The sequence below is a fragment of the Python bivittatus genome, unplaced genomic scaffold, assembly GCF_059951505.1.
Source record: "Python bivittatus isolate LINGU-HERP-01145 unplaced genomic scaffold, Pbiv_v1 ctg000200_np1212, whole genome shotgun sequence".
In the NCBI taxonomy this organism is placed as follows: domain Eukaryota; kingdom Metazoa; phylum Chordata; class Lepidosauria; order Squamata; family Pythonidae; genus Python; species Python bivittatus.
Genome location: NW_028277040.1, coordinates 5396664 through 5410185, shown reverse-complemented (window position 1 = coordinate 5410185; position 13522 = coordinate 5396664). Strand labels below are relative to the sequence as shown.

Sequence of the window (13522 nt, the reverse complement as noted above, 5' to 3'; positions counted from 1 at the left end):
AGACAAGAAAATGCTAATTATGCTAACTAATATGCCTGCTTGCTCTGACTCTAGTTGACACTGAGTGTTCTCAATAGCACTGAGTTCCTCTCCCCGCAGCTGTCACAAACTCCATTTGCTGATGGTCTGGAGAGAATGCCACCACCATCAGCTTTGTCACTCTCCTCTCTGCTGAGGTGCATGCCTGGGCCTGTGCTCATGAGTGACAAAAGGAGTATATTGTTAGAGGCATTAGCTCTACATGGGGTTAGCCTTTTGCCCAAAGCTTTGCATCAATGCCTCTTTTCCCACACTCTGTGTTAGGAGAATGGCTATCCCCTGCATTCATGCAGAGCGCAGGTTCACGCAGCAGCCACAGCGGTTGTGATACATAGGTTCTGGCAAACAGTTTTGGCCCCAAGATGACTAAATTGTTTCAAGCAGAGGAAACATCTGTATTATCTCTTTAATGCTAGTTCCCCTGGAATCTGAGGGAAATGTCATAGGATCTTCAAACAATGCCTTGCCTTAAATCCCAGGAGTCTTAATATTTAAATTGTTTAACTTTTACTTTACAGTCAGTGTTCATTAGGTTCAACTCTTCTTAAGCCATATCAAAGGGATACATGTGAAAGCCCATGCAAATTTTGTGACTCCTGTACCAAAAAAAAAGTACAAGAGAACTTTATATGAAAAGTTGATTGTTTGGCACACAGAGATTATATTACAAAAACCAGCAGCAGCAGCAGCAGCAACAGTAAAAACCCTCTTGCTGTCTGGGAAGATCTATTAGAAATCACCTGTTTAGAGGTTCCAGATCTGATCTAGAAGGACCCCATGCTTGAGCCTTCTCAGTGATGTTCCCCTCACCCCTGGAACAGCTGCCTCCAGAGATGTGAATCACCCCCTTCCTGAACATGGCTCTTTAGACAGGTATTCAGGAATTTTGCTCTCCAAATGATGACACATCAGGGCCTTCTTGCTGTTGTGGTTATGCCATCAATTTTCTGTATTTTAATGTTATGTTGTTAATTGCAAATTGCTGGAGTCTTTGGAAATGGAGCAGCATAAAAATTGAAGTAGTAAAAGAAAATATGGGGATAATTTCTTCTAGAATGATTTTTTTGCCTTTTGTATTAGACAAAGAATAAAGCAAAAATTGCTGCTACTTTCCCAAGCTATTAAAAAATAGAAGGAAGGAAAAGGGGGAAAATGGTCCATATGGTAATTAAAGATTATGACCATCTGGTAAGACAGGAGTTTGTTCGAATAATTCTGCAACATACGTTGCATCAAATGAAAGTCTTATTAAAATGTTTTTATTCTGTCTGCACGTGGACATAGAAGAGAAGTGACTGGCATCTTTTCTTGGAGGGATTATAATTCCACGGAAGAAACCAAAGCACTGCACTAACAGCAGTCTTCACTTATTAATTTGCTGATTTGAATCTGCATTGCCAAAATTTACTGGAGACAATAATCATTACTACTTACGCCCACTTTGTAAATATTGAAACTCAAATATGAATGGGTAAAATCTGTAGTTCAAGTTATTTTTGTTCGCATGCTCTATTTTAGGCAAATGGAATCTAGATTTTAGGAGTGTTTTGAACATCTTGCACTTCTGGGAATTAAGCCAAGGTGTTTCAAATTTGTCTGTCCAAAACCAGAAGTTCTTCTTATTTAATTGATTTGTCTGGGATTGTATTGTAAGTTGCTGTTGTAATATAGAAGGACTGAATGGAGTTCCATCAATCCAGCTTAGTGCTGCCAACTGCACAGGGGGGGAAAGCCTTTTCTGAACATGGTGCAGAGTTGAAAATTATTATTAGCCAAGACAAAGAATTCAGATGGAAAAATATTTACTCCACTATTTTGTATTATTACATAATCAGTTGCTTGTATTTCCTATCTGTTCCTTTCTATTCTGCTTAGTTTTATGTGATTAAGGCAGTATAATGTTAACAATGTCTCTTTTTCAGGTATTTCAGGCAAACACCGATGCTTCTGAAGTGGTACTGAACAAAATCCATGCTCCAGTGTTGACTCGGTTTGTGCGCATCCGCCCCCAGGTTTGGCACAGCGGAATCGCCCTTCGACTAGAGCTGTATGGCTGCCGAATTACAGGTGTGCTTCCTTTCTGTTGCTAAGAAAGACTCTCTGTTTTCTGGCTCTGCTCATCCCTACAAACAGTAGCCTAGCTGCCGTTAGCGTCACAACTGAGGCAGCTGCTTGGGCAGAAAAATGGGGAATATTCTGAGATAGGTGCATCCAGCTTATTTCATGACGTTGTAGAATTGTAGGTATGGAACGGAGTTGGACATCATTTAGCCTCAAACCCCCACCACTAAACCAACCTAACTCACTCACTGACTGCATTCCCTTTACCTTGCCTCTCAAGGAAAGTTCTCCCTGCAAAAAGAACCTTGACTAGGGTGGTGTGAAAGACTTACATGAGGATCATAGTACCAACCCAACTTACAAGTCTTTTTTTCCTCAAGGATTTCCCGCATTTTCAGAGTTTCTAAGTCCTGCACAGGCAAGGGTTTGTCTCAACCTCCTTAAATTATCCTGAAATGCATTTTTCTTTAACCTGCATGCTTTTAAAAATGCAAATGCTGCTGCTGGGAAGGGAAATGATGCTATTTCATATGGTAAGCAGGGAGAAAGAGCTTAATGCTTTATTTATTTACTGTAGTCCTGGTGAAAATTGCTGCATCAAAGCTTTATTTTCTATGGGAAAATTCCCACCCCAGTGGCTGCTACATATATTTTCTTAAAAGTGAAGATGTATTAGGACAATGCACTAGTTTGTCTCTGATACAAAAGCCCACTGATACAATTCAAGGATATACATACTCTTCTTAAATGACTCACATTATGAAGGTTCTGTTTGAACAACCTTAGCCCCATCAGCCACCAAGTTGTATCTCCTTACAAGAGTTCTGGCAGCCCACAATCACCCTAATTGGATCAAAGCTGCCATTTTAGGGAATACAAAATTTCTATCCACTTTCTCCAATCCTGTTTGTATCCCTGAAGTCTTTGTACCAGGAGATTACTGACAAGGCTTCATTACATCATTGGGCCTTTCCAGGCAGACAGGCAATCATACAGTGTAATTAAGCATTGTTGCTAATCAGTATTTGGGAGTATTTGGGTTTTTTTACTGCCCAGCATTGGCAGCACTTAGGGACTTGCTTTTTATTAGTGTCCCTGTATTTCCTAATCTTTTTCTTGGAGGACTGATTGAGTGAGGTTTGGAAAATGCCCACAGTTGATGTTGGGTTTTCTACAACATGGTTGTCCAGTGCAAATATTTGAAGGAGAGGGAGAGGAAGGAGGAGGAGGAGGAGGAGGAGGAGGAGGAGGAGGAGGAGGAGGAGGAGGAATAATAATAATAATAATAATAATAATAATAATAATAATAATAATAATCCTATGCATATAATCACTTGAGGTTCCAGTCATCAAATAATTGAGGGTTTAATGACCTTTCACCCTATCATTTTTACCTGATTTGGGGATGTAGAGCCACTGCATCTTGATTCTTTTTTACATAGCAGAGATTTCAAAAGACTTCTTAGCTCAACTGACATTTTGAAATCTGGGCCATGAGATAAGTAATGTTGCAGGCTCACTGGAATGCTTATATGACTGCTTTTCCTTCTAACCCCCCCCCCCCCAATTAGTTGTGGCTTCACAGGCCACAAGTAAATTTACATGTAAAAAGAGAACATTGAGCCTAGCCATCATCTGAATTGCTTAATATGATGGCCTGCAGTTGTGGTTTATCTCTCATTTGATTGGATTTAATTGATACTTATTTTTTAAGAGAGCTGGAACAGCAACCAGGATGCTATTACTGGATGAAAGTTTAGCTGGAAGCAGAGAGCAGTTTGGATGAAGATTTGGGGTGGGATATGTTCTAAGCAACCATCAAGAAGCCTCTGGAGCCTCTGATAGCTGTTATAAAGCAAAGCATAGCTGGCTTAAGTGCTTTGACACTTCAGTACCTAGCAGTTGGTTGCAGTGAAACAGTATTCCTCCTATGTCATTGCAGAGCTTTCATCCCCCACCTGCTTTTGCATAATATGCATTTCTGTGCTCACTGCTGTTCCTTTTCATACAGATTCACCCTGTTCCAGTATGTTGGGGATGCTTTCAGGACTTATCCCAGACTCTCAGATCTCAGCTTCTTCTACCAGAGAATATCACTGGGTTCCTAGTGTAGCCCGCCTAGTCAGCAGCCGCTCAGGATGGTTCCCACGCATTCCTCAAGCCCAGCCTAGTGAGGAGTGGCTGCAGGTAGATCTGGGTGTCCCTAAGAATGTGAAAGGCGTGATTATCCAAGGAGCCCGAGGTGGGGACAGCATCAATGTGGCGGAGGCCCGAGCTTTTGTGAAGAAGTTTAAAGTGGCCTACAGCATGGATGGGAAAGACTGGCATTCAATACAAGACCCCCGGACCATGCAGCCGAAGGTGAGAATGCGGCCTGCACCAGGGAGTTACTGGGCTTTTATTTCTTCTTATTTTCTGGTGAAATTTATTCTGGTTGGATACACCTTTGCTTCAGCAGACATGAAGGAGACTATCCACTTCTAAGGATCCTTTTACAAACCACAGTCCTACCTGAAAAATCATATGCTTCACACTCGTCTTTAATTCTCAGTATAAAAATGATCCTATTCTATTCTGGCAAATAGTTCTGCAGTAGTTCTTATGAGCTGCTTAAAGTTGAAATGACTGAAGCAGCATAAAAGCATTTAAAATGAATGAATGTTTCAAAAGGATGTGGGAAAGGGGAGGGCTCTCATCCATGAATGCCCTTCCTTCTTCCTTTCCTTTCTTCCTGTTCAGCAATAGGATCATCTTCCTGTAGTGGAAAGGCTGGAACATTTAGAAGGTGGAAAGTGTCATCTATTTTTCACTCCCAGGCCTATTTTCTCTCGCATGGCAAATTTACAGATGGTTTTTTTCACTTCAGATTGCACGTGAAGGCACACACGGCTGAATGTCTCTTTAAGCCCCCAACAGCAACCATTGACCACTTACTGTGCATAGAAAAACAGATGTTAGAAATAAGTACCAGTGAGCAGAGCAACAGATGTTGGGGGATGCTCTGTTGAGAGACTAGAAGACACAATGTCTGTACCATATATCCTTCTCTGCTTCCCTGGGCTATTCTGTTGCTTTTCCAAAAAGTGGATGAAGCTGCCTGATCGCCAATCTCAAAATAGGGTTTTATTGCTGGTCCAGGGTTTATTTTTGGGGGAGGTTTGTGAAACAGAAAGGGTGGAAAGAAGGGTGGAAAACCTTCTTTCAACTCAGACAGCACTATATCTTGGGGGGGGGGGGAGTGTCTCCCTTTTTTTCCTGACCCACAAGTGTTTCCTGATGGACTGGGGAAAATGGAAAATGTAGGGTTGAGATTACGTCCATATCCAGACTCCCCCACGTCCCACCAATAATTCCATCATGCTATTGTACGATGTGAAATTAAGGTATCTTAGTAGCCTGGGCAGACAGAACCAGACAGACAGCAAAGTAGTATCCAGTTGGCAGTGATGGCAGTTGTGCTTGTTTTATAGTGAACCAATACAGTTTCAGCAAAAGGGTGGCTTAGTCTTGATGACTTCTTCCCCCTCATTTCTGCAGAGAATGTTTGGCACAGTCCTGGTTCAGTATATCCTGCCTTGTCTCAGTTTTATCTCCCCTGTGAGAAGTAGGGTATTGTTCTCCACATGATGCAGAGGAAGGTGAGGGTACAAATCATTCATGATAAAAATAGACTGCTTTAGGGCCCATATTTGGGGTGTTCATACTGAAGGTTCTGCTTCATTTTTCCAAGTTTTCCAATGACATTCTTACCTGTTAAGGATTTAACAGAGATGAACTTTTGCACCACTGTAAAAGCCTTAATTCGGGAGGCCCAAGGTTCTAAATCATAGACAGACAGAAAATCTAAGTTCCTGCTGGCTGATTCCTTGAATTAGCACATATGGCATCAAAGAGAGGTGTCCTTTAGAACTTGATGGAAAAACGTGTGGGGCGGGTGAGGAGAAGATCCATTAACAATCAAGTTAGAAGTCAGCAGTGTTTATACAAGAAGTCAGTAGAGTTATACCAGATTTGAGTCAGTATATCTGGGATCAAGATCTAGCTAAGCGGATGCACATCTCATGCCAAAGCATGCTGTGTGGTTTGTCAGATGGACTGCATTCTGCTTGGCAGCAGTATCCTGCTGTCAGGCATGAAACTTCCAGTTGGCCACAAACTCTGGTTAGCAGTGGAAGAAATGAGATGGAGACAGAGGGGAGGGAGAGTCAGGAAGCAGCACAGCCTGGTTTTGAACCTGAAGCAGCATATCCTGTCTCTCAATTACTTTTCAGATCAAATTTATTTTAAGGTAACTGTCTTAGCTTGTACCGAAGCTGAAAAAGCCGTATCATGTTTCTCTCTCGCTGGTTTTTATTTCTATAGTCATCTACCGTAGATATCAGAAAACTATGCTTTAGCTGTTTTGTTTAAATATAGCATGCTACTAGAGTTAATACAGGATGACAGAGATTTGTTGGGGCTTTTCATGGATTTTGTTGCACCGTATACAGAAATTAAGTCAAGAACACCAAGGTGTTTATAAGTGGCCTTCAGAGCATGTATACAGGTGTAGCCAGCTTGTTAATCTATACATTCATGAGGTTATTCTCCCAGAATGTGCACTCTGATATCTCAAAGCAGGGGACTTAAAAGTATGCCATCCAAATTGTGCTGTCCAGATGTGATGACCTAGGACGCTAGCACTCTCTCTGTCTGCCTGCAAAAAACTCATATGTACTTAGAAGGACTAAAGAGCGACTAGAAATATTAAAATGTCAGAAATTAATAGAAGAGTTTTTGCATGAGAGTGGAGCACTGTATTTTTTCCAAGCAATGTGTGTCAGAAAAACATGCAACTCAGCACTGTAATCCTTACATTGTTATTTCAGTGCACAAGCTTTTTCATTAACAAGAAAGAAGGAATTTGGGGATTTTAAGTGAATTGATTTTTTAATTATTATTTAAGCAGTACTTGCTTGTTACAGTACTGATGTTAGCACAAAAATAAGTTCTAATGAGTTCAGTGGGGTTTGCATTGGTTTTTGCTCTCTGGAAACATTTACAATTTAACTTAATGTCTCAGAACATAGGGAGGATAGAGTAAATAAATGAATTATCTTCTGGTTGGCAATTTGGGTCTGATGTTAGGCCTGATTGGCTACTATATAACCCTGTCATGGAATGCAATTTGTAGCTCTTGAACTTCATTCTCTGGCCTCAAAACTGGTATCAGTTCAATGCACTGAGTGTGGTGAGGAAACTACTTTGGCTGCCCTTCTCTCTGTAGTTCTCTCCAGTTCAGGTTGCTTCTTCACTCTTACCTAACTTGGCCTGGCCCTTTCCTCTCACAGAAATGGTCTTTGGGATCCTTTTATGATGGTTCCTCAAGGTGTAAAGGGTGGCGATCCAGCCTGTTGTGTTTGATATTCAGAAGTCCATGGGCTGCAAGTTTCCCATGCTCAGAAGACCTCCATATTTTCAGAATGCCCAATTGCAAATAAATCTTTAAGCAAGTTCGTCAGAATGATCTCTCAGCTCTTACCCTCACCACTTGGAGATCTAAGTGTTCAACATATGAAGATCCATAAAAGAGCTGAGAATTAGGAAAATGGGGATTGCCTGCCCACTCTCACTCTCACCACACTTTAACTGTATAGTCGGAACATCTGCAGAGGGTTTAGGATTTTAACAAACCATCTAAATATGATGTGAATGCATCTAGCCTGAAGCTACATTAGAAGTATTTACACACATAAGGGTTTGAAACAGCGTAGAGATTAGGCTAAACCCCACTCCTAACACATTTATTTGTTTGCATTTATTATTTGACTTACCTCATCTTTCTACTCATAGTGGTTAACAAAACTTAAGAAACAACAACATATAGAAAATTAGAATTCAACAATTAAAAGTCTGATAAAAGAGACACATCTTCACAGATTTTTTGAATGCAGAGAGAGTGAGTATAGAATACAACTCCTAAAGGAGCGCACTTTCCCATGGGGCAGAAGAATGTGCCTCTGACAGTGGGGGCATTTTCCAAAGGGCTGACCCTATAGATCATAACAGATGCGTAACAGGAGAGGCCATCTGTGAACCAGTCAGACCCAAAGCCACTCAAGCCTTGAAACACCTGGAATTGCTCATAAGCAATTCGCAACCAGTGCAGATCTTTCCGTACAGAGGTCGTATGATTCCTGTATCTTGTATTAGTTAGCAGTCTAATTGTCACTTTTTGCTCCACTTACAACTTCCAGACATTTTTCACAGGTAGTCCCATGTAGAGCATGTTGCTGTAGTAAGAAGTGATATAACCAAGATTTGACCAGATCTTGCCTGTCAACTTGTTTATTTAATTTATATCCTGCCTTTCCTCCAGAAGTTCAAGGCAAGTGTAGTAGAACTCCACGCTCCAATTTCCTCCTACACCAACTCTGTGAAGTAGGTTGGGCTGAGAAAGAATGACTGGCCCAAAGTCACCCAGAAAGCTTCCAAGGCTGCGGGTGCACTTGAACGTCTATCTCCCTAGGCCTAGTCCAACATCTTAACCACTGTAACACCTGGGCTCGTATAGGCAGGCTGAAGGTGGAGGTATTGGACTATACATTCCCCAAGGGCCTCCACTCATCAGTTTAGCTACCTGAGGAAAACCACTTTGTACTGCATTTCCTAAAATCCAAAATAAAGGAAATTTCTGCTGTAGACTGATGTAACTGTAGGCTCACCAGTAATTTTGCAGATGATATTTTTTACATAAATGTTTATTGTTCACTTTGCCTCCTGTGACAGCAGAATTCATCTTTCTGATTTCCAGGGGATAAGAATATACAACTTCCCTAGATAGTTCAACCCCTTGTACATTTAAGAATTTTTTTTCTGATAATCCTAGCCAACTTTGGTATAACTTGTATCTCCTGGTTGGGTTTTTTTTTCCTTTTACCTTCTCTGATAGGGGCAATATTCAATAAATGCATTGCCATTTATTCTTGAAAAAGCAGCTTTGATATCACTGCACCTCAGTAAAAAGCGATCTGCTGGCAAGATGACACTGACAGCTTGCATTCTTAAATATTGCAAGCTTCTGAGGTTTAGTCTAATATGTCAGCAATTGATGAGAAGCTATTATATCATTTGAAAATAGGAATGTGCTACACTTTGAATTCAAACTGAAAAGGTGCTCTGGAGTGGTATGTACCCCTGCTGGTGTCTCCTGGGCTCGCACAGTAGCCACACAATCACAGGAAATTCTGCAGTTGGCCATGCATACTCTGAAGCATCTTGTTGATGTTTGAGAAATCCCTGCTGAGGATTTCTTAATTCAAACACATATTTTCCTGGGATTGCATAGCTGGCTTGTGAGCTCAGGGAAAGATGCAGTTTCTTTCAGGAGGTGTTGACACCTAAACCATACCCCCTCTGAAACATCTTTTTGGATTTGGGTGCAGAGAACAGCACATCCCTATTTGAAAGCTAACAAAACGTTCCTTTTTCAAATAGACGGAGTTTAAACTATTAATTTTTTTCTTTCCAGCATTCTTATGTTCTCTCTTTCCAGTGGTCATTTTGTAACCAGTCACATCTTTAGGTTGTCCCAATTCATTACAATGGGCTGTTGCTCAGTAGAACAGAAAGTTCAAGTAAGTTTGAAAAAGTAACCAGTCTCCCAGAGAGTTGCTGCCCCTTTCAGAATCCTTCTTTTACCATCTGTTTGTTTTTTATGGCTATAAACCAAGGACGCTCCTTCTCACCTCTGTTTCTCTCTCTAAGATATTTGAAGGGAATATGCACTACGACACCCCTGAAGTTAGAAGGTTTGATCCTGTTCCTGCACAGTTCATCAGGGTTTACCCAGAAAGGTGGTCTCCAGCAGGAATCGGGATGCGATTAGAAGTCCTCGGGTGTGATTGGACTGGTAAGATTTCTATGAATCTGTTTCATGCCATGACTCCTTCGTTGGTCATGAGAATGTTTGCATAGAAGTTTCTATGTGAGGATTCAAAACATTCGCTCTTAGACAGGAAGCCCAAGGAATCCATCCCTGTGTTCAGTCACTTAATGTGCAGGGACCACTGATGACATTGTGCCACAAATATTTTCCTTTCCCCAGTCTTCTTGGTGAATAATCCCTGCTCTGCTTAGAATGAGTAGAAATGTTTATTGTATGTATTTCTCTGATCATAGTCAACCTCTCTTTCAACTTTATGTTTTCATGATGGCACTACTGACTGTGAAGATCCTTAATAGGAAAAAGAAAATGCGTTGGATGACATTTTTTATTTTTGTTGCTTATTCTCTGCTTATTAGGCTAAGATTGATCAATAAGTTGTTGCATGTTCTTTGTTTACTCTCCTTTGTGGACAATCTGCAAATTTTGTGTATGGCTGACTATGGATGCCCAGTACCCTTTCCCTTGATAAACTTATGGCTAGCCTCACAGTTTATTAGGCTGTTGGGACACAAATTCAGTGTGTATAATGATGCACAGGAAGGCTTCACTCCCTGTAGCACCCTCCCCAAGCAAAAAATTAATTCTTTCCAAAATGGCATTCAAAGTGCAGATTAAAAGGGGAAGATGAGTTTTCTTAGGTTTTCCTCCTCATTTATATCCTCCTTCCAACTGATTGGTGCCAGGACTTTCTTATTTGTAGTATCTAATCATCTGAGTGGGGGAGGGCAGGCATTCTGAATCTCAGCACACAAAGAAAATTCTAAGCTTTTCCATTTCTACCGATGAAATAGGAGGAGCAAGAGGGTGCATGTGTGCATATGTAGAATAATGTGTGTGAGCGAGGATACGTATTATCAGGGCTTAAGGTGGGGAAGGGGAAGGGGAAGGAATGTATGTGAGAAGAAGAGTGGTATGTGGTGGTGATGTTCTAATGCCTGCAGCCATCCTGGGCAGTTGAGTTGCACTTGTGTAATCCTCAAAACTGATGACTCTGTATGTGTGTATTAATTATTGTCTTGCTCTGATTTGATGCTATCTTTTGTGATACCCTATATGTTAATTCATATGCCCAACATACATTAGGGAGGAGTTTCATATAATTAACTGGAACGTTTCAAGAAACAGGGAAGACTCAGGTTGAGATCTCAGTACCACAAAGTAAAACCCTTATATTTAAGGATTTTTGAGAGAAAGTCCAATTATCTGTCAATCTAAGGAATCAAAATGTTACCCACATAATTTTATAAAGAAACTGCTTATTCTTCCTTTTGATGTGCAATCATAAAGTATGAAAACCATCAGCTGGATTTAGCCCTCTAGCTTCCAGGCTTAGCTGAAATGACAAAAAGTGAAGTACGAGCTTCCACTACCAACAAAATCCTTTTACTGCTGACTGTTAGAGCTAGAAAATTATACTTTCTCCTTTATTTTGTTAAGATGCAGCTAGCATTCAGTCTGCTTTCCAGATGTCACTGGTAAAAAAGATTTGATTTCTGTTTGGAAACCACATCTGTAAAAAGCAAGTTTGTATAGATTGGCTCATGCTGAACAAACTTCCAAAGAAGCAGTTCTTTCACTGGGTTGTTACTATCTTTCAGTAAATAAACTATATGATATTCCAGCATGCATCATCAGATACATATGAAAATAATAAGACACCTACCTTTTTAAGTACAAATTGATAAACTGCCCCTCTTTGCTACCGTCAGTGTTGAAGTACAGTTGAATGTTTTATTTATTTGTCAGGGAATGTTTGAACCACAAATCTAAAAATTATAACCTCTTCCTTTGCGTGTGGGGACCTTCCATGCTGTTCTGTCAGAGGCATGATGCTACTTGGGTATCCTTACATGAGTACAGATTGCTCAGACCAGGTGAAACTATCCTTCAAGAGAGTTTTGGAAAGTTTGCATACAATATGGATACATAACTTAGACATGCTGCCTGCCCTTAGTACATTTGTCTTTGCCTAGGAACAGAAATATAAAAATTTCTCAGCCCAGACCATCTTACAGGGTTGTTGTCATTGTGGGGAAAATGGCAGCTGGCATCATTAGGTATGTATGCTACCTTGGGATAGCCAACAAAAAATAAAGGTGGGATTAAAAAAATTAAATACACATGTACATTTTTGGGATAGAAGAATCGTAAAAAACTTACGATTGACAAAAATGTCTGTCTTTTTCCCACACTGGACCATGGTTTCCTACTCACTAAAGATGGCCAATATATGTCTTGCCTAGTATCATTTCAGGCTGCAAGTTGGGGGCTCACCTGATTAAGTGGTCTTTCACGTAAATGCTAGGTGTCCAGAAGAAGGCTATAGCTGAATAATACTCCTGTTAACACTATGTATAAGAAATGCTTTTATTGGGAAGCACTCAGTTGAATGCCCTTCAATCTACTGTCAGAAACAGTACATAAAGCCTTTTTTTTTTTTTTTCATTTGAAAGAAGGATAGACCAAAGCTACATCCTGAACAGAAGCAGTATGGTCCTCACGTTTGTCTGCCAGTTGCCCTCACTTCATAAAACCATTAATTGAATGCTTGTAAACCAACTTTTGAATGCTTCTTTGAAGAACATGCTTATTTGCAACTTGATTCTAGAACTTTTCTAATTCTCAAGGACTGTGAGTTGTGGTGGTACTTACTTCTCGTTGAAGTCATTGTTGCATCTTATTAAATGATTTAAATATGCAATAAATGACCACTTCTGGTGTGACTTGCCTGTTTGTCCTTTACTCTAAATGATCTGTTTCTGAAACCCTTCAGAAATAAGACCTGAAGTCTCTCTGATAGAAACTTGTGCCAGGAGTGTTTGCCATTCTAGCTGGTTGGTAGGAAGAAAAATTGAAACATTAGATCAACAGCTGGCTTGTTTCAAGGACCTGCCAACATTTTTTCCCTTCTGAAGATTGACGAACATTAGCTCGTGACTGGTCTTCTCTTCTTTGAACTTGCAAACATCTGGTTTCCATTGCTTGACAGCTTTGTAACAAGATCCACAAATGCCTCTTGCAGTACATACACTGCCCGGCAGGAGGGAGGCTATCTTTTGCATATGTTCCCTTCTTAACACATGTTGCCTATCCTGCTGTTGTGGTAATTTTGCTTTATTCTGCTATGAAATCTGTACAGCTCTATTGACCATATAAGACACTGCAAAGCTTCTAAATTACTCCAGCAGAGGATGCAGACACACTATGGGGCTTTCATGTTCAAAGATATCTCTCTCAGAGTTATGTTCCTGCTGTAAATCTCTGAGTACAAAGGAAAAGAGTTTAATGCATATGATGTTCAGCTTTGGATTTCTTACTTCCCCAGATATTTTTAATAACCATTTTGTTCAATTCCTTTTCATGTAAGTTGCTGTTAATACCCTTGAAGATTTATGGCAGTATAACAAATTTGAACTTATAAATCATACAGCTCTGAGGTTGCATAGTATTTTGTTGAAAGCCTGAGAATTATTTTGTACTGAGTCACATGCTGAA

General features: G+C 40.3%; 1 protein-coding gene across 8 annotated transcripts in view; it reads left to right on the top strand.

Annotated features, from left to right (window-relative positions):
• Window positions 1-13522, top strand: part of NRP2 (neuropilin 2) — a 188339-nt gene that overhangs the window by 92527 nt on the left and 82290 nt on the right. For all 8 annotated transcript variants that reach the window (XM_088135629.1, XM_088135630.1, XM_088135631.1 and 5 more), the window contains exons 8-10: window positions 1962-2106; window positions 4112-4461; window positions 9847-9991. In XM_088135629.1, the coding sequence (XP_087991755.1) occupies window positions 1962-2106; window positions 4112-4461; window positions 9847-9991 (640 nt within the window). The remainder of the gene's footprint in view (window positions 1-1961; window positions 2107-4111; window positions 4462-9846; window positions 9992-13522) is intronic.